Raw genomic sequence first — 22,425 nt, 5'->3', positions numbered from 1 at the left:
ATAGGTACCAAATTGGTGAATGTGGTTGAAACTAGTTTAATAAGATATGTTTTACTTACAACTTTTTTTTTATAATCTTATATTATTTTCCTTTCGGTAAGGTTCCATACAAATTCAGTCAGAATAGAGGTCCTCAGTCCGTAACCAATGAAGCACCAAATGCTAAAAATGAAGATGGAGTCATAGTCCATGTGCCCCGTCGCTACCGGAAGATAGAGATCAAGTACACAAAATTGGGGATGGATGAAATTGATTATGACCAATATAATCGAACAAGCTTCTCTGGTCTGGATATGGCCTTACCGAATTCATACTGCAATTCCATGGTGCAGGTAAATATGGTTTTAGGAATAAGCATCTAGGGAAGCATTTAATGAGGAAATATGGGAAACAGGGTGGTACTTTTTTATCTAGGATATGAAAATGTGTCTTGTTGCATTGCTTCTGACCTAGGACAGTGGGTGAGATGCAGGGATGACCCATTGTCGAGGAGGAGCCAAGATAAGAGGGAAGGATGGGATTGAATGGGATTGGAGTATGTTTTTGGCTACCTCCCTTATAAGGGGGAAAAAACCTTTAGTATATGTATGTGTATGAAAATGTATATGTTTGATTAAGGATACTTTGTGAGTAATATTGTGATTTACTCTACTTGATAACAATCCTATTTCCAGGTCTTTTATTATATCCAGCCTTTGAGGGCTCGCCTCTTATCTCATTTATGTGATCGAGAGTTCTGTTTGGCCTGTGAGTTGGGCTTCCTGTTCCATATGCTGGACATCAGTGTTTGCCAAGGTGTTCCTTGTCACGCATCGAACTTCCTGAGAGCTTTTCGCACCATTCCAGAGGCCTCAGCTATGAGCTTGACACTCTCTGATCAAGACAACAGGGCCAAGATAAACTTATCTACAAAAATACAGGTGAATAAGACATTGTTATTACAATAATAGAAGTGTGTTGTTATGATGACACTAAAATTTGATATTTCTCTCATATCAATCAACAGATTTGTTTCCCCAGATCTTTCTTGCACGGAAAATCTTAAGCATATAATATGGACCAAATTCATGGTTTTATCTAATATTTAGCTTATGATGATTTGTTAATGGTAATTACATATCAACCAATCCATCTGTTTCCCCAGATCTGTCTTACAGGAAAAATCTTAAGCATGTAATATGGACCAAATTCACAATTTTATCTACCAGAAGACAGGGGTGAATGAAGAGTGGTTGTATATGGATGATGTTGTGATAGCATGAGGTGGAATGGGCGGGTGGATGGGGGGTGAGGTAGTATGTGTGAGCCAAATTTGACGCAGCCCGAAGGGATTTCTCCCTGTCCTCTCATTTTATGCAATGGGGGGACGGCCTTGCTGTGGATGTGCTGTGTCTTGCGACACTTCTTCTGACCCAGGGCAGTGGACATGGTGCAGGGATGACCCGTCATTCAGGAGGTGCTAAGATAAGAGGGGGGGTGGAGGGGTGTGGAGTGTATTCAGGGATGGAATGGGTGGGAATGATTATATGCCTTTTTCTTTTTGGCTACCCCCCTTGTAAGGGGGAAAAAGCCTTGGTATATGTATGTATGTATGTATTTAGCTTATGATGATTTCTTAATGATAATTGTCCTCAATTTCACTGTCAGGAAAATTGGAACCCCATAGCTGCTGCAATAGTCCTTAGGCCTTCTCAAGACTGCCCTGAAAAGAAATGTTGGATTTTGATTACCGTAAATTGCGGCGTACAAGTCGACCTGGCATATAAGTCAACCTCAAGATTTTTAGCTCAAAATTCTGACTTAGGCCTATACCTACCATATAGGTCGACCCCAAACATATGGTGGGCTACCAGTGGCCCAAAACTTACCTAGGTCTACCGGTAAATGAAATAAAACTATAATAAAATTACCTAGGTCTACTGGTAAATGAACTAAAGCTATAATAATATGATACATTTTTGTATTATGTTGTATAGCAAACACCAGCAGTTACCGCATATTGAATATAACTTATGAACATAAAATTCATCAAGTCAACATTACCTCCTATAAAATATTACCATAATACCATAGATAGAAGATCATTCCAAGCAGTTTTTAGATAGTACTGCTGCGTATTGCACTCTTATTTTATTGTAAAACACAGTATGACTGTACCGCACACCCGCCATTTGCATTAGTAGTGTAAACAATCTGTGACGTCACGCTACCAACCTGTCCGATGATGGTTGAGGTTTTGCTTTTGCAACGGGTCTTCATATTTTTGTAGACATCTGCACAGTCTCAAGATATTACCCAGACATCAGACTGACAACACGTACCCAGGGTGGAGCTTCTCCATTGTTCAGCTCATACTTTAGCTGAAATTATTTGAACTCCATGGCTCCACCAGCAAAAAGAATGAAATATGATGCTAGCTTCAAGTTCAGAGTTGTTGAATGTGCGATCTCTTCAAACAACAGTGCAGCAGCAAGGAAGTACGGAGTGAATGAAATGCTGGTGCGTGACTGGAAGAAAAGTGAAGCTTCTCTGAAGAAGATGTCTAAGAAGAAATGTGCTGCAAGAGCAGGTATCTATCACTGGCCTGAATTGGAAAACGACTTAGAAGTCTGGGTCAATGAAAACCGTGAGAATGGGTACAGGTCATGAAAAGACCAAGTTTACAGTTGTGCTAAGTTGCCTTGCAGACGGAAAGAAATTAAAACCAATGGTTATATTTAACCTCTTCCATACGGTGCCGCCTACGTAGGCAGCATGAGGAGCAAGTGGATAAGCAAGGCTGCCATATCGGCGTTTTTATTATATTTATTGTAGTTGTCCCTGCGTAACTGACATACTCTCTAAACTGGCTTCATCACATTTTCTATGGTTATCAAAATTCACGGGTGAAAGAGAGAACGATCAATATAAGCGGTGACTATTTTTTATGATGCGAGTATTATGACGCAACATCGTACGTCTGGCAGCTAATGCTGCCCGTGAGATTTTGGCCCGGAGTGAAGTGGTTAAAAGAAAAACCATGCCAAAAATGAAGTTTCTTCCAGGTGTTTTTGTCCACGTACATGAAAACGGTTGGATGGATGAAGGTGGGGTCCATTTATGGATCGACAAGGTATGGAATAGGTGTCCAGGTGGTTTATGAAATGAAAGGAGCTTGTTAGTGTGGGACATGTTTCGTTCTCACTTAACAGAAAACGTCAAGAAACACCTGCAGCGAAGCAATACTGCAACTGCCGTGATTCCAGGGGGATTAACATCTGTGCTTCAGCCTCTCAATGTTTGTCTAAATATACCCTTTAAAGACAATATTTGTTCAGAGTGAAATAAATGGATGATGGAGGGAGAAAAGTAATTTACAAAGGGTGGCAATATGCGTGTACCTCTTGTTTACAACTCGTTGGTAAAGGTTTGCATTTTAGCCCCGCCCTATAAGTCGACCCCTAGATTTGGAAAGATTTTTAGGCTTAAAAACTCGACTTATACGCCGCAAATTACGGTAGTGTTGTATTAGGGTCGGACTGTTTCTCTGTCATTTTCTTGTAGTAGTAGGAGGGGAGTAGTAGCCGGTTTCCAACTTTCCTTATGTGAAAAGATAAAGGAAATACAGTCCAAGATGACTGAGAGAGAGAGAAAGAGTAAACTTGGGCCTGGTCTAGATACTGGGTATTTCTCAGGGCTGCACCTCCAAATAAAGATGAAGGCGTTAATGGATTTTGAAGACAGGTTGCAGGGAGATGATTCCAACACCCATCTCACAGGACCACTATTAAATACCTGTTATTGATCCCTTGATTTATTAGTATAATATCTTTCTTCCAGAGTTGGAATCGATTTGTTCTGCAGCAAATTCACACAGAAACAATGGAAGATACAATTCCTTGTGATGTTACATCCAATGGACCAGGGATACCCACATCTGAAGGGTTGCAGGAAGAAGGTATGTTGTCATTGTTGTTCTTGATCTGTCCATTGGATCACTGTGTGAAAACATTGGAATCAGTCAGTCAATCTGTTGCCCCAGTTTCCTCTTGTGGGAGCCCTGTGATCCAAAGGAAACTGGCTATAGCTGCCAGTTCAGCCCAGAGGCCACTCACTGGAGAGATTTTGTGGAACACTGGAACAACAGAAGAGACCAGTCACCTTTGTGGGCCTCTGTCAAGACATCTACCCCTCCACCCCAAGTTTATGTCTATATACTGCCATTGTTCTGCAGTTGGAGGATATATGAAGCATTCTGGTAGTGTAGGCATGTGTTGTCTGTTGTGTTAGCCATGTTAAGATGGCTTGAGTATTGTATTTATCATACATAGTTTTGAATTCATGACTTGCTCCTATGTAGGCTTTATCAACTAGGCTTTTTCGAGACTTAACAGATATTTGTGGATTTTGGATGACAGAAAGAAACTAATAACTGTTTTCAAGAAGTTCATAAGAACCACCATTGACTACATTTCCACATCATGATTCCTAAGTATCAGCAGGACAAACATAAAACTTACAGACAGTATTGAGTGTAATAACAGGATGCACCAAAACCACCCAAATAGCACATTTTTACACTGAAACTAAAATCCTCCCCATAGAACATTGCATGAAAATGATTGGTACTATGCTAGAACACACAGCCCTCGTATTGTACAAGCACCACAAAAAAGTAATTATAATAATAATATTAATAATGATAATACATATACATACATATACCAAGGGCTTTTTCCCCTTCACAAGGGAGGTAGCTCAAGTCAGAAGGCATAATTCCACTCCCACCCACCTCATCCCCACCCACCACCCCTCCCTCCTTTCTTGGCTCCTGGATGATGGGTCATCCCTGCATCTCACCTATTGCTCTGGGTCAAGCAATACAGCAAGACAGCACATCCACAGCAAGGCTGCTTCAATTAATCAGTGACTCCCTCTCTGTCTGTTCATGCAGAAATAGAGAAGACGGGGAGGAATCCCTTTAGGGTGTGTCAAAATATAATTCACACATAACCACTCCCTACCCCCCCCCCCATTTCCCACCTACTCCCTTCCATGCATCACAGCATCATCCATACACAACCATTCTCCACTTACCCCTATCTTCTGTCTTTGTCCTTCCTTCCTCAACATACAACCTTCCTTGTATATTACACAACACATTCACATGCTAAATCATTCATACTCAGATCACTAAAGAAGCTCTTCAGGACAGACTACCAAACTCAATACACTTCCATCACCACTCAGATATCAGCCCCATATAACTCTTTCAAGAGAAGTAAGAATCACGCTGGCATGCTTGCATTCAGGACACCATCCAGCATTGTTTTAGTACTAGCAACAGAGAGTAGGCTGAGCCATTGATTCATGCTGTCCCAGGTGCAATCACCACACAGAAGACAAAAAGCACCTCATTCAACAATGCCCCACACTAACAATCCCTAGACAACAGCAAAGTATTTCTTCCTTGAGTGATGTACAATCCCACCCAATGATTGTTGCCATTTACATGGGAACCAAGAGATACTTGTAGCAACAAACTGATTGATCCTTTTACAAATTTATTTGTTGCTGGTAACATAAGAACTACAATAATAAACATGTGGTTATCATTGGCACTGGAAATATCACTATTGATGATTATTTCTTTTAATTTTTTAGTTAAGGTGTCATTACTTGTGATGGAGGTTAAGGTGATGGCAGTTCAAACCCTGCCACCAACAAATTTAACTAAGGGTATAGTTAATGAAGTGGCCTTGCTGTGGATGTGCTGTGTCTTGCGACACTGCCTCTGACCCAGGGCAGTGGACAAGATGCAGGGATGACCCGTCATCCAGGAGGTGCCAAGATAAGAGGGAGGGTGGAGAGGAGTGGAGTGTATTTGGGATGGAATGGGTGGGAATGCTTTTATGCCTTTTTCTTTTTGGCTACCTCCCTTGTAAGGGGGAAAAAGCCTTTGGTATATGTATGTATGGTTAATTAAATTCTGCACTACTAAGTCCTCTGTAAAAGGAACCATTTTAGCCTCCTGGTAAGGGGAAGTTTTGTGATGTTAAACCAAATCATAATTATTATTACTTTTTCAGGTGAGGGTGAAAAACTCAACTATAGATACTTGGACAAGCGTGAATTTTCACCGGTGTCTGACATTTTTGGAGCCCATGTTGTCAACATCAATAGATGCACTCGGTGCTCCTTTGAAATCCGCAAAGATGTGACATCAATGCTTGTCAACCTTGTATTTCCTGACACCAGTGGAGGTAGGAATTCCTTATTACATTACTTAACATTAGAACTTAGAACATAAGAATGAACAAGACTGCAAGAGACCATAAGGCTTACACTAGGCAGTTCCATGTCCATTATCACCTTTCATCCCCATCCTTAAGGGAGTGTTGCATCACTTTATAGAGTAGGTGAAAATTTTTCTTCAAATATGTGTTTAATGAATATAGGTATAAATTACCCTTACATTAGTGTGTAATTCCTCCCATGTATATATAAAGCATAGTGAATATTTAATGAAGATATAGTGAGTTCTAGTGAAGCTCTAATTACTTAATGGAAAATCCTTCCACATCATTCAGCTTGGTATGAAATGAAAGCTTAGAGTCTGGAGAACAAATCTTATTGAATATATTTTTCCAAACTAATACCTCTGATTTTTCATTAATTTGTTTCTCTGAATAATTAAAAAATGCTGTAAAATTCAGGTTTCATAAATGATTTTGTTTTTAAAAATTCAAATTTCTTTTATTTTTTACTGTAGAAAATAAAGAGCATGATTTTTTTTTTTTTTTTTTTTTTTTTTTTTTTTTTTTTTTTTTTTTTTTTTTTTTTTTTTTTTTTTTTTTTTTTTTTTTTTTTTTAATGAATCAAATTACAATACCCTGTCTGGGGTATTGGCTGCATGCTATTGTGGCAAAGTAGCATGCAGTTGATACTTTAGGGTCTATATGGGGTGCCCCTATGGACCAGAGTCACACATCATTTTGTCTGTGATAGAGGAGGACTCTTTTCACAGAGAAATGATGACACTTTCATTATACTGCGGCTATCCCTCCATTATGCTGTCCCCCAACCCTATGTTGCTGTTGTGTACCATTTCTCTGAATATTCATTTCCTTTTTTCGCCTACCCTGTGGTGGAGGATAGAATGCTGCCACCAAGTATTCCCACTTGAATTGTAAGAGGCGAGAACAACGAGATGGGGATTAGGACTAGGCATCCTTCTCCCTGTAGCCCCAGAGGGAACATTCCTAAAAAAGTATAGGCATAAGAAGGTCTAGGAGTTTTCCAACCAGTACCCTAAAGCTTGGGTCTTTTGATATGCATGGATGTGGTACAGATGAGAGTAAAAGGGAAGAGATAGGCAGTATGTTTGTGAGAAGAATGATGGATTTGTTGGCTTTGAGTGAAACTAAGTTGAGAGGGAGGGGCGAGAGTGAGTTTGGGAGTGTAGTAGGGAGGTTCTCAGGAGTGAAGAGAGGATGAGGGAGAGAAGGGGTGGCTATACTAGTAAGTGAAGAGATAGGTAAATGTGTAGTGAAGTGGAAGGAGGTTTCTTCAAGGTTAATGTTGATGAAGGTGAAACTGGGAAAGGAGATGTGGGTTTTTGTAAGTGCACATGGTCCTGGTAGTGAGAAGAGTGTAGAAGAAAGGGAGGCTTTTTGGATAGATTGAAATGAGTGCATAGAGGGATTAGGGAGAAACATCAATGTAGTAGTATTGGGAGACCTTAATGCTAGGGTAGGAAATAAACTAATAGACGGAGTGGTTGGGAAATGTGGAGTTCAAGGAAAGAATTGTAGTGGAGAGTTGAAGGTCGAGATGTGTCTAGAAAGAGAGTTGATGATAGCAAATACAGTGTTTCGGAAGAAAGTCAAGCAAAAGTACACATGGGAGAGGGTGGTGGATGGAAGGGTGGTAGATAGAGCATTAATGGACTATGTAGTGGTAGATAGGAGTATAATAGGAAGAGTTAAGGATGTACATGTTCTAAGGGGAGAGAATGAGGGAATATCAGATCATTTTTTGGTGGAAGGTAAGTTGAGAGTGGAGGATTGATGGAGAAAGAGGAAAAGGACAAAAGGTAAGGAGGTACTTAGAGTGAACTGCTTAAATGAGAAAGAAAAGGAGAAGTACAAGAAGAAGCTGAGAGAGGAGTGGGAGGGAGTGAAGGATAGAGTAGAACTAGGAGTGGAGGAGGAATGGGGATGGTTCAAGGAGGGAGTCACAAGGTGTGCAAAGATGGTGTGTGGAACAAGGAGAATGGGAGGAAATAGAAGGAAGGGTAGTGAGTGGTGGGATGAGAAAGCAAAGAAGGTTGTAGAAGAGAAGAAGCGAGCTTTCATAGATTGGTTACAAAATAGGACGAGAGAATCATATGAGAGGTACAAAGAAAAGAGAAGAGAAGTAAAGCATAAGATAAAGGAGGCAAAGAGGAGAGCAGATGTGAAATGGGGTAAGAGTATGACAGAAAATTTTGAAAGTAATAAAAAGATGTTTTGGAAAGAAATTAAGAGAGGAAGAGGAGGCGAATCAAGTAGAGAAGAAAAGGTAAAAGGTGCAGATGAAGAGATGATAATGGAAGAGAAGGCAGTAAGAGGAAGGTGGGCAGAGCATTTTAGGGAGTTGCTAAATGTGAAGGAGGATGGGGAGGGAAAGATAGTTGCAGTAGGAAGTGTTAAGAAAATCACTGTGATGAGTGAGGAAAATGTAGGAGAAATAAAGTCCATCCGTCATTAACAAGTGATATAACTCATTAGTTCATCCACATTTGGAATATGCTGTTTCCATATGGTCACCGAATCTTATTAAAGACATTGACAGATTGGAAAAAGTACAATGGCAAGCCACAAAACTGATTCCAAATGTATAAAATAAATCATATGAAAATAAACTAAAATATATGAATCTGTTTTACATAAAAAAGCGTGGACTCAGAGGTGACTTAATACAGGTCTTTAAGATTCTAAAGGGGATTGACAACATCAAAAGTGACAAAATTTTTACACTGAATGAGAATCCGACAAGAATAATGGTCTCAAATTGTCAGGAAATAGATTTAAATTGGAAATGGGTAGAAACAACTTTGCCAACTGTGTAGTTAATTAATGGAATAAACTTCCTGCAGAGGCAGTGCAATGTAGTTCAATTCAAAGCTTTAATATTCGTTTAGATAAACATTAAGGAAGATGCTGTAATGACTGCCATTTATTTTATATTATTTGTTTATTTGTTATTATTTGTCTGTTTATCATTATTTCCTTGATTTTCATTAATTATTTATCTGTCAATTTATTATTATTTACTATTTACCTGTTTATTATCTAACTATACCTATGCATTTATTTTACTATTATGTTATTATATATATATATATTTTATTTATTTATTTATTTATTTATTTATCATCATTATATTTTTTTCGCATTGACCTAGTTATGGACCAAAAGGTCTCCTGTCAGCCTGCTCTGCCTATATAATCCTTTGTAAGGCATTGTGGGAAGTGTTGCAGATATATGGGATACGAGGAATGCTGTTGAGAGCAGTCAAGAGTTTTTACAAAAGTAGTAGAGGCTATGTTTGAATTAGAAATGGAGAGAGTGAGTGGGTTGAAGTAAAGATGGGACTTTGACAGGGATGTGTTATGTCACATTGGCTGTTCAATTTATACATGGATGGGGGTGATGCAAGAGGTAAATGCAAGGGTAATGAGCTGGGGATTGGAGATGGTTAAAAAAAATGGAGAAAAGGGGAAGATAAGCCAGTTGTTGTTTGCTAATCACACTGCACTTGTGGCAGGATCAGAGGAGGGATTAAAGAAGTTGGTGACAGAGTTGGGGAGGGTGTGTGATAGAAGTAAGTTGAAGATAAATGTGGGTAAAAGTAAGGTGATGAGATGTACAAAAGGAGAATGTGACAACAAATTGGAAGTGAGTATTAAGGTAGAGAGACTGGAGAAAGCAGATAGCTTTAGACACTTGGGTGTGAATATGGCAGGAAAGGGAGGAGTGGAGGTGGCAGTAGCATATAAATTGAGAGAAGCAAATAAATGCCTTGGTGGATTAAAAAGTGTAATGAGAAATAGACATTTGGAAATGGATGCTAAGAGGAGATTGTATGAAGGGGTGATTGTGCCAACAGCACCGTATGGGGCAGAAACATAGAACATAAGAGAGGAAGCGCCTTAATGTGTTTGAGATGAAATGCTTGAGAAGTATGGTAGGGGTTACTAGACTGGATATAGTGAGAAACAAGGTGAGGAGGGGAACAGGAGTGGAATGGGAGTTGGGAGGTAGGGTTGATGAAAGAATATTGGGATAGTTTGGACACATGGAAAGAATGAGTGAAGAAAGATTAGTAAAAGAGGTGTGGAAGGATTGAACATGAGGGGACGACCAAGGATGAGATGGATGGATGGGGGAAAAGGGGCATTGGGAAAGAGGGGAATGTCTGTTGAGGAAGGCGGGAGAAGACAGAAGATAGGGATGAATGGAGAACGGTTGTGTATGGATGATGCTGTTATGCATGGAAGGGAGTGGGTGGAGGATGGGGGAGAATGAATGAAGAAAGATTAGTAAAAGAGGTATGGAAGGCAGAAGTGGAAGTATTGAACATGAGGGGCCAACCAAGGATGGGATGGATGGATGGGGTAAAAGGGGCATTGAGAAAGAGGGGAATGTCTGTTGAGGAAAGGTGGGAGAAGACCGAAGATAGGGGTGAATGGAGAATAGTTGTGTATGGATGATGCTGTTATGTATGGAAGGGAGTGGGTGAGGGATGGGGGAGAGGGAGCATGTGTGAATGATATTTTTACGCAGCCTGAAGGGATTTCTCCCAATCTTCTCTTTTTCTGGATGAGGGAACAGAGAAGGGGAATCACCAGTTAAATGAAGCAGCCTTGCTGTGGATGTGCTGTGTCTTACTACATTGCTTCTGACCCAGGGCAGTTGGTGAGATGCAGGGATGGCCCATCATACAGGAGCCAAGAAAAGAGGGAGTGAGGGATAGTGAATGGGAATGGGGTATGTGGGGATGAAATGGATGAGAGTGGATTTATGCATTTGACTTTGGCTATCTCCCATGTAAGAGGGAAAAAGCCCTTGGTATATGTATATGTTTGTAGGTATGTGTAAAACTCTTGCTGTTTATACCCTATATTGGGTATATATATATATATATATATATATATATATATATATATATATATATATATCTTTGCTTGTGTATTTATGCTTAATTTTCTTAAATTAGTGCAAAAGTATGAAAAATATATTGTATGCTATTTATAGTTGGGTTTTGAATTTTTTCAGATTATCCTGGTGAACGTGTTCCATTCTCTCAAGTTCTGGAACGAAGTATGTGTATTGAACATACAACACAGGCATGGTGTGATGCCTGTGGAAAGTACCAACCTATTGAGCAGTCACGTCAGTACAAATCTCTGCCAAATGCTCTCTCAATCAACTTTAGCTTAGATAATCCTCAGGTAATCATATATGTTGTATGAATATAAAGGAATGTAAAAAAAAAACAAAAAAGTTTCAATAGAACAGGAATGATTTATGTAATAATAATAGCATGAACCTTTTTTCAGGACAATAAATTTTGGCGTACACAGTTGGAAATCTTACTAAGAAATGCACAAGAAAAACTGATAATGGAGGCAAAGGAAGAAGAAGAAAATGAAGAAGCCCTGGAAGATAATGAAAAGTTATTGGATAATTCAGCACATTCATCAAACCAAACATCAACTGTGCCGCAGCAGGCATCACTTACCCCACAGAAAGTATATGCACCTCAAACCCCTCAAACACCTCAGACTCCACAAACACCTCAAGCAGTACAAACACCACAAACACCTCAAACATCATACACACCTCAAAGTTCACATACACCACAGACGCCATATACACCACAACAGTCATCATATGCACCACAGCAGCCTACTCCCTCAGGTAGTATGACTCCGGGAACTCCAGTGAAGAAAGCAGATGGTGTTGTAAAACCCTGTAGATATGGGCAGGCTTGCAATCGACCAGACTGTCGCTTTTGGCATCCTGGACAAGATAGAATAGATGCTTGTAAGTCTGTTATGAGTTGTTATCCAGGACCAAAGGTTTTGTGTGAGTATTGTAGTATACAGGAAAGGAGCAACATTGATAGGGTCCTGTCTCTTAATCTCCAGTTCACATACCTTGATAGAAATTCATGTATGGGTCCAATTTAGATTGTATCTTGGTATTCTCCAATTATCATATTTAGATTTAAATTCAGGTAAGGTTCTGGCTTGGGCTATCTCATCTTCTGAACTATTCCTAGTATTTATGCATCCGTATGGAAAACTGTATTTCTTCACATTCACAAAAATGCATTTAGTCTTTTATAATTTGTTCTCATGAACTTTTAAAACCCTCTCATCTCTAAACAAGAGATTGTTTCTGTTAATGTTGCCACACCAAGATGTCACAGGTGAGACAGGTGGGATGGGGGTGGGTAATTGTTATAATCATAAAAAGTGATCCTCATTGTACTATACAGCTTCCTTTACTACATACAGAATAAGGGAAAGAAAGAAAAAGATAATACATGCATGGGAAATAGGGGAGTGGCATGTACTAAGGTTGATTTGGCACAATGTATGCCTCACCCTGACTCCTAGGAGTGCACAGACTATAGTGACAATTTGGGAAGGTATGTGATAAAAAATATATATATATATATATATATTGAATATATATATATATATATATATATATATATATATATATATACACAGTATATAGCACATCCACAGCAAGGCCGCTTCATTAAATCGGCGACCCCCCCCCTCTCCGTCCCCCCATGTATAAAAGGAGAAGATGGAGAGAAATCCCTTCGGGCTGCATCTAATTTTGCTCACACATACTACCTCACCCCCCCATCCACCCACCCATTCCACCTCATGCATTACAATATCATCCATATACAACCATTCTCCATTCACTCCTGTCTTCTGTCCTCTCCCGTCCTTCCTCAACAGACATTCCCCTCTTCCCCAAAGCCCCCTTCACCCCATCCATCCACCTCATCCTAGGACATCCCCTCATGTTCACTCCCTCCACATCTGCCTTCCATACCTCTTTTACTAGTCTTTCTTCACTCATTCTTTCCATGTGTTCAAACCATCCTAATACTCTTTCATCAACCCTATCTCCCAACTCCCTTTCCACCCCTGTTTTCCTCCTCACCTCCTCATTTCTCACTCTATCTAGCCTAGTAACCCCCATCATACTTCTCAGACACCTCATCTCAAACACATTCAAACTCCTTCTCTCTTCCTCTCTTATGTTCCATGTTTCTGCCCCATACAGTGCTGTTGGCACAATCACTCCTTCATATAGTCTCCTCTTAGCATCCATTCCCAAATGTCTATTCCTCATTACACTTTTTAATCCACCAAGGCATTTACTCGCTTCTCTCAATCTACATTCTACCTCCACCTCCACTCCACCTTTTCCTGCCACATTTGCACCCAAGTATCTAAATGTATATATATGTACAGACACACACACACACACTTCAACGAACGGACGGCTTAGAGGACGTTCTGAAGAAAAAGTGAAATTTCGTGGATCCCGAAGCAAAGGAAGTACCTATTGTATTTACAGGGTGGGGGGGGGAAATTGCTCGTGGTGTAGGGGAAAGTGAGGAAAAAGGAGAAGGGGAGGGATTACTGAGGGAAATGGAAGGAAATGAGGAAGGAGAGGACTTGGCCCAGGCAGGCAGATGCCATGTAAACAAAAGAGGTCCCGACCAATTTAGTGACGACGAAATGTCTAACAAAAATGTAAAGATTAGAAACATAGATAAGAACAATTCAATGGAAGGTGAGGATAACAATTTCCAAGGATTTAAAGAGGGGGAGGCAGATACCAACCTCCCCCGACTAGCAAAACTGGAGGAAAGGCTTGAACAAATGACTGAACATTGGGAGGTTAGGTTCGGTAAAATGTCAAAACTTGCAGAAAAGTTTGAAAGATTGGAAGAACTAGAGAAGGCTAACAAAAACTTAACTGATGAAATAGAAGAACTAAAAAGACATTTAAGAGAAGTAAAAGAGGAGAATAAAGAATTATAAAGGAACAATAAAGACAATAAAGAAACAATAGCAAAAGAGGCACAGGGGTGGAGAAAGATACAGGAAAATAGTAAAGTTGCATTTACTGATATAATTAAACAGCAAATGAAAGAACAAACTGAAGACTCAGTTATCAAAGTGATGAGACAGAAGGAGAATATTGTAAGAGACTTAGCAGACAAAAAGAAATGTATAATTATATTAGGAATGGAAGAGAAACATAACCCAGATAGAACCTCAAGAATCAAAGAGGAAAATGAAAAAGTAAGCAGTTTACTACAACTAGTTCTGGAAGATGAACCAGAAATAATGAAACAAATCGAAGAGAAGTTCAGACTCGGAAAGTATAGTACAGATAAGACCAGACCAATTAAGATTAAATTCAGGTCACAAACGACAGCAGAGAATATCTTTTCCAAAACAGGGAAACTAGCAACAAATGAACAATATAAAAAGGTATGGATAAAAAGGGAAATGAATAAAGAAGAAAGAGAGGAAGAAAAAAAGAATAGACTTGAAGCTAAGGAAAAAAACGAGAACAGAACAGAGTCAGAAAAAGAGAGATTCTATTGGAGAGTAGTGAATATGAAACTAAGGAAATTCGACAGACAAGAGAAAAACAAAAGGGAAACAGAGAACACAATGGAAGTGGCAGAAAATTAAGAGTGTCTTACACAAATATAGATGGATTAATAACAGGATTGAATGAGCTGAATGATTATTTGAAGGAAAAAGAACCGGACATAATGGGAATTGTAGAAACAAAATTAAAAGGTCCACTACCACCCAACAGTGTAGGACATGATGCATATAATTATTGGATTAGAAACAGAGAGACAAAGCAAGGGGGTGGAGTTATGTTCCTGACTAAGAAGGATATAAACGTGAGGTGTGTCACATATGGAAAGAATACAGTAGAGATGATTATGATCGAAGTGGAAGACAGAGATAAGAAGAGCAGAAAGTTTGTGATAAATTATGTGCCTCCGAAAACAGCCTCGTGGGAAGAGAGTGAACATAAAAGTATGTTAGAGGACACAAAGATAACATTAAATAAGATAATGGAAGATGGAGGAAGAATGGTTATGATGGGCGACTATAATTGCAAAGAAATCTGCTGGGAAGAGATGACAGTAAAGGGTGGAGACAGCTCATGGGGAAACGCTCTACTTGAGATGATTACTGACAATACAATGACACAGTGAATACAGGAGAACACTAGGTATAGAAATGAGGAAGAACCATCGAGACTAGACCTAATAATTACATCTGAACCTAGAATAGTGGACAAGATTGAATATAAAACACCAATAAGTAAAAGTGACCACATATTGATTGAACTGGAACTAAATGAAGAAAAATACATGAAAAGAAATGAACAATATAGAAAAGGAAGAATGATGTATGAAAAAACAAACTTTGATAAAATAAGAGAATTCTTTCAAAAAGAAAACTGGGAAGAAATATACAAAGAAGAAACAACAGTAGAAGAGAAATGGAATATTTTGAGAAAAAATTACAAAAAAGGAGTGGAAAAGTATGTCCCAAGACAAAAACAAGAAAAAGAATATGTAAAATGCTGGTACAATAGAAGTTGTAGGGAGTTAAAAGACAAAAGAGACAAAGCTTGGACCAGATGGAAAAAAGACAGAAGTCCTGAAAAATGGAAAATATATACTTGTTATAGAAATGAATATGTACAAGCATGCAGAGAGGAAAAGAGAAAATATGAAAAAGATGTCATAGAAAAGTGTAAAGATCAACCAAAACTATTCTACAGATTTGTAAACAACAAATTGAAAAACAAACAAGACTTGGAGAAGTTAAGACAAGGAGGAGTTGAATACACAGAGGAAATTGAAATGGCGGAAATTATGAACAAACATTTTAAATCAGTGTTTACAAGGGAGAACATACAACCTGAAGAGATCGAATGGAAAGAGAAAGTCCCTCCCATGAAAGAAATAGAAGTAACAAAGAACGAAATATTGAAACACTTGAGTAATCTTGATGTCAGAAAATCGCATGGACCAGATGAAATAGCAAACTGGATTTTGAAAGAATGCAGGAATGAACTGGCAGACAAAATACATAGCATAATAAACAGTTCCTTGAAAGAAGGAAAAGTTCCAGAAGATTGGAAAAAAGCAAATATAGTACCCATATATAAAGGAGGAATTAAAGAAGACCCTAACAACTATAGACCAGTCTCCCTAACAAGTACAATAGCAAAAAATTGTGAAAGAATTGTCAAAAGTAGATGGGTAAAATATTTAGAAAAAAACAACGTGTTATATCCAAGGCAATTTGGATTCAGACAAGGACGATCATGCGTCACCAATTTAATATGTTTCTATTCAAGGCTAATAGATATAATACAAGAAAGAGATGGATGGGCTGATTGTGCATTTCTAGACCTAAAAAAAGCTTTTGACAAAGTACCACATAAGAAGTTGCTTAAGAAATTAGAAACTGAAGGAGGAATACAGGGCAAACTGCTTAATTGGATGGAAGATTTTTTGCAAGAAAGGAAAATGAGAGTAGTGATAAGAGACAAACACTCAAAATGGGATGAAGTAATAAGCGGTGTTCCGCAAGGAACAGTTCTGGCCCCCAATAATGTTTGCTATATATATTAATGATATGGATGAAGGAATTGAAAGCTATATGAGCTTCTTTGCAGATGATGCAAAACTACTGAAAAGAGTGAACACGGAAGAAGATTGTGAATCACTACAGAGAGATCTAAATAAAGTACAGGAATGGAGTAGGAAGTGGGAGATGGAGTTCAATACAAAAAAGTGTAGTATAATGGAATTTGGAAAAAGCAAAAACAGAATAACAGGATCATATAAATTGGGAGAAGAAGGAATAAAAAAAGTAGAAAATGAGAAGGACCTGGGAGTCATTGTTATGAATAATATGTCACCTGAGAAACATATAAATAAGATTTTTGGAGAAACTTATAATTTAATAAGAACAATCAAAGTTGCATTTACATACCTGGATGAAGAAATGGTGAAGAAAATTCTAATCACCTTGATAAGACCAAGATTGGAATATGCAGCAACGATATGGTCACCAAGTACAAAAAAATGTATAAAAAAAACTTGAAAGAATACAAAGAGCAATTACAAAATTGGCACCAACACTCTCAAAACTATCATATGAAGAGAGACTAGCAAAACTTGAACTACAGACACTAGAGAAAAGAAGAGAGAGAGGAGATTTGATAGCTATTTACAGAATCATGAAAGGCATAGAAATTACTGATAGAGAGAATCTGATAAAATGGGATGATAGAAATACAAGAGGACATGGAAAGAAAATAAAAAAAGACAGCTATAGAAGAGATGTGAAAAAGAACAGCTTTCCTCACAGAGTAATAGACAGTTGGAACAAGTTAGATGAGAAAGTGGTGTGTGCAAAAACAATACATGAATTTAAAAATAGTTTAGATAAAATGAGATATGAAGACGGGACCCCACGAGCATAGCTCCCCTTCCCGTAAAATACAACTAGGTAAATACACACACACATATATATATATGTACATTATATATATGTGTATATATATATATATATATATATATATATATATGTATGTATATATATACTGTATGTATATGCACACATTTTTCAATCTCTATTTGACCTGAAAAATGTTCCATGTTTTTGAGATCTTTTTTCATTGGACCACCACGACCTTACTTATCCTGCCCTAAACATATAATACAATTTTTTTTTTTAGTAATATCCTTCTGGTCCTGGATGCCTCATGTCATATGTGATTCTAATATAATTTGATTTTGTCATTCATTGACATATACCTTTCATATTATATATATATTTTTTCCATTGATTCTTTATTCTAGTAGAAAATAATGTACTGTCATGGGTATTTTACATAGCATTTTTTTCAGATTCATCTATGACAGGTGGCAATATTCTAAGTCTCCTGGACCAAACCATGGAATTCTCTTGGGTTCCACTCTGTATTCGAGCCAAGCTCCAAGAAGATGGGACTGTTAGTATCAGTGATATTGACAAAGAAGAGGTTAGTGATAGTCTTTATAATGTTTGATATAGATTTTCCCGTTTTCCTTTTTCATTTTGTCTGTATGTCATTGGTCTAACTCTGCGTAGAATATATTTTGCCATTAGTTTCTTCGTGAAAATGTAAATTTAAGTCATGCATTTATATCACTGCATTGCAATGTTTAACTCTTACAATGGTTAAGGGTTTTGTAATATGATTTATACTACAATTTTGTTGAATATATTTGAATCTGATTAATTTGGTATTTTGTCTGTATAGATTGATTTTGCAAAAGATGATGAGGATGGAATTGTGTATGAACTGGTTGGTGTGGTATCACATGTATCTGATCCACGATACCCAGACAAAAACAATTTAGTGGCTTGCATCAAAGTAGGACCATCTTACCATGCAAGGGCGAAAGTCTCATCTGTAGCACACTGGTATCTCTTTAATGACATTAGGTGAGTATATATTTTTTGTAATTAATTTGATCTTATTTCTTATTTTTTAGGGCAAGTTATTTTTCCTGAAAGGCAGGGCAGTGGTTGATTTTTTTTTTTTTTTTTTCCAAATTCCATTATGCTACATTTCTTGATGTTGAAGTCTACTTCCCACTTCTGACTCCATTTCCAAATCTTGTTCAGATTTCTCTGCAGTGATTCACAATCCTTTTCAGTATTCACTTTTCTCAGCAATTTTGCGTCATCTGCAAAGAAGCTCATGTAACATTCCACATCTTCATCCATGTCATTCACATAAATAGTAAACATTATTGGAGCCAATACTGATCCCTGTGTAACTCCACTAATCACCTCCTCCCAAGTTGAATTCTTTTTTGTGAGCACTACCCTCATTTTCCTTCCATTTAAGAAATCATCCAGTTCAGTAGTTTACCTTGTATCCCTCCTCTGGTTTCTAGTTTTCTTAATTTTTTATGTGGTACTTTGTCAAAGGCTTTTCATAAATCTAGGAAAACACAATCAGCCCATCCATCTCCTTCTTTATTAAATCTATAATCTTGAGTAGAAACAGATCAAATTTGTGGTACATGATCTTCCCTGTCTAAATCAAAATTGTCTCAGGTTTATTATGTTGTTTTCTTCCAGCTGTTTTATCCAGCTGTTCTAAATAACTTTTTCACAAATTTTGGCTACAGTGCTAGTAAGAGAAACCGGTCAGTAATTTGTTGAGTCTTCCTTGTTTCCTCCTTTATATATTGGTACAATATTGGCATTTTTTCAGTCCTTGGTATTTTTCCTTCTTTGAGTGAGCAACTTATTCTTATTATATTATATATTTTGTCCATTAGTTCTTCTTTACATTCTTTTAGTATCCAATTTGCAATTCCGTCTTGGCCTTGTGATTTCCTAATGTCAAGGTTCATTAATTGATCCACTATTTCTTTTTGTGTTATTGTTATTTCCCTCATGGGGGAATCCCACTTCATGCCCTTCATCCCAATCCTGTACATTTTCCTTCTCCATCTTGTTTTCTGTTCATTTATCAGCCTCATGTCTAACACTCTCCAATAGAACTCCTTTTTTTCAATCTCTGTTCTTTTCACATTTTTTCTTTAGCTCCATCTCTTAGTTTCTTCTCTCTCTTTCCTCAACATTCATTTCTCTTTTTATCCATATATTGTGATAGTGTTCACTCTTTGTTAACTTTCCTGATTTTATTAATATGTCATAACAAATACAGTGTTTAGGAAGAAAGTCAAGCATAAGTACACATGGGAGAGGGTGGTGGATGGAAGGGTGGTATATAAAGCATTAATGGACTATATAGTGGTAATCAGGAGTATAGTAGGAAGAGTTAAGGATGTAAATATTCTAAGGGGAGACAGTGGAGGAATATCAAATCATTTTTTGGTGGAAGTTAAGTTGAGAGTGAAGGATAAATGGAGAAAGAGGAAAAGGACAGAAGGTAGGGAGGTGATTAACCTCTTCACTCCGGGGTACATCGTATGTCTGGCAGCATTAGCTGCCTGACGTGCGATGTTGTGTCATAATAATCACATTATAAAAAATAAAGTCAGTGCTCAGTCGTTTGTTCTCTTTCACCCGTGTATTTTGATAACCATAGAAAATTGATGAAGCCAGTTTAGAGAGAATGGAAATTATGTAGGTACGACTACAATAAATATAATCAAGATGGCGATGTCGGCATCATCGAGTACCCACTTGCTCCTCATGCCGCCTACGTAGGCGTCACTGTATGGAAGTGGTTAAAGTGAACTGCTTAAAGGAGAATGAAAAGGAGAAGTAGTACAAGAAGAAGCTGAGAGAGGAGTGGGAGGGAGTGAAGGATAGAATAAAAGTAGGAGTGGAGGAGAAATGGGGATGTTTCAAGGAGGGAGTCACAAGGTGTGCAAAGATGGTGGTGGAACAAGGAGGATGAGAGGAAATAGAAGGAAGGGTAGTGAGTGGTGGAATGATCAAGCAAGGAAATTTGTAGAAGAGAAGAAGGGAGCTTTCACAGATTGGTTACAAAATAGGACAAGAGAATGATATGAGAGGTACAAAGAAAAGAGAAGAGAAGTAAAGCGATAAAGGAGGCTAAGAGGAGAGCAGATGTGAAATGAGGTAATAGTATGACAGAAAAATTTGAAAGTAATAAAAAGATGTTTTGGAAAGAAATTAACCTCTTCACTCCGGGGCACATCGCACATCTGGCAGCATTAGCTGCCCGACGTGCGATGTTGCGTCATAATAATCGCATTATAAAAAATAAAGTCAGTGCTCAATTGTTCATTCTCTTTCACCCATGTATTTTGATAACCATAAAAAATTGATGAAGCCAGTTTAGAGAGAATCGAAATTACGTAGGTACAACTACAATAAATATAATCAAGATGGCGATGTCGGCATCATCGAGTACCCACTTGCTCCTCATGCCGCCTACGTAGGCGTCACCGTATAGAAGTGGTTAAGAGAGGAAGATTTTTCATGAAATGTGCTGTCAGCCACCTCAGAGTTTGTTTACAGTCATAGTGCCACTCGGTGCTCAGTCTCAGTCTCAGCTGATTACTAGTTTTCTTTATTATGATACACCAAAAAAAGTGCTTATACTATTGTAATGGAGTTGGCACGGGGCCCCTAAATGTTCGGGGCCCTGGGCCGTGGCCCTATTAGCCCTGCACTAAATCCGATCATGTATGGTGGGAGCTCAAAGTAGGCACCATCATAATGATTTCCCAATTTTATGAGATTAGGAGTTGGGGTTGAGGTCTAGGATGGTGACCAGGATTTTGTAGGAAAGTGTTCATCATCTCTCCCCTTAGATTTATTTAACATCTAATAAGATATACAGTAGTCCAGCATTTCTACCTGGAGAGGACTGTTGCTTTTGTGAGGCTGCTGGTTTCTAGGTAGTGAAACTTAAGACAATAGTCCAGTGTTTCTTCCTGAAGCAATCTATGAGAGTCCCAGGAGATCTTTGCTGGTTACTCTGGGGTCATTGGTTCCTAGTCACTGAAACTCAAGATCATGATTATTATTATCTCACATGGTTTTATTTATATGTTTATTCTTTCCAGCATTCAGCCAGTGGCCATGGAAGAAGCTGTGTGGTTTCCAATTGGCTGGAAGGTACCATGTGTTTTATACTGGGTGCGCAGAGAACTACCAAAACACCTACATGATCTACAGCCTGTCAACCCCATCACAGCTGATGTGTTTAAAGAAGACAAATCTTTAGCTCAGCGTGGCAAGAAGAGAATCACATTTACACCTCTTACCTCTGATGAAATGCCTGGAGAAGGTAGAAAATTCTTGTGAAAGTGATAAAAATATACTGTATGATGTATAATTAATTATTTATGAATAGACATTAAATGTCTGTTTTATGGTTTCTTGTACAGGAAAATGAAAAGAGATGGTCCTAATTATCTCAGAGTTCAATAAAATGGAATTAGTATTATGGAATTGTTGTATAATACAGTATATGGTGGTGGTATGATGCTTTCTCATAGATGGAAAGAAGTTAAAAGATAATTAGTGCATATGTGGCAATCCCATATATCTGTAATAGCTCCCACAGTGCCTTCCTGTCTACCCTGTCATAAGCCTTCTCCAAATCCATAAAGGATAAAAAAACATCCTTACTTTTTCTTAAAGCTTTCTCACATATCTGTCTTACCACAAAAATTTGATCCACATAACCCCTACCTGTCCTAAACCCACACTGTTCCTCACCAGTTAAGAGCAGTCAAGAGTTTTTATGAGAGTAGTAAAGCCTGTGTTGGAATCAGAAATAGAGAGAGTGAGGTGGGATT

At 38.1% G+C, this 22,425-nt stretch overlaps 1 protein-coding gene across 5 annotated transcripts in view; it reads left to right on the top strand.

Annotated features, from left to right (window-relative positions):
* PAN2 (PAN2-PAN3 deadenylation complex catalytic subunit PAN2) overlaps positions 1-22,425 on the top strand; it is a 70,508-nt gene that overhangs the window by 29,932 nt on the left and 18,151 nt on the right. For all 5 annotated transcript variants that reach the window (XR_012967105.1, XM_076196999.1, XM_076196996.1 and 2 more), the window contains exons 12-20: positions 102-332; positions 675-920; positions 3,820-3,937; positions 6,069-6,242; positions 11,301-11,476; positions 11,585-12,071; positions 18,031-18,164; positions 18,426-18,610; positions 21,688-21,911. Coding sequence is in view for 4 of the 5 variants with exons in the window: in XM_076196999.1 (XP_076053114.1) it covers positions 102-332; positions 675-920; positions 3,820-3,937; positions 6,069-6,242; positions 11,301-11,476; positions 11,585-12,071; positions 18,031-18,164; positions 18,426-18,610; positions 21,688-21,911 (1,975 nt within the window). In the remaining variant the exon portion in view is untranslated. The remainder of the gene's footprint in view (positions 1-101; positions 333-674; positions 921-3,819; positions 3,938-6,068; positions 6,243-11,300; positions 11,477-11,584; positions 12,072-18,030; positions 18,165-18,425; positions 18,611-21,687; positions 21,912-22,425) is intronic.

Source organism: Oratosquilla oratoria, chromosome 13 (assembly GCF_046742065.1).
Source record: "Oratosquilla oratoria isolate Oo_2021 chromosome 13, ASM4674206v1, whole genome shotgun sequence".
Lineage (NCBI taxonomy): Eukaryota > Metazoa > Arthropoda > Malacostraca > Stomatopoda > Squillidae > Oratosquilla > Oratosquilla oratoria.
Note: the sequence above shows the minus strand (reverse complement) of the source record. Positions and strands in the feature narration are given on the sequence as shown.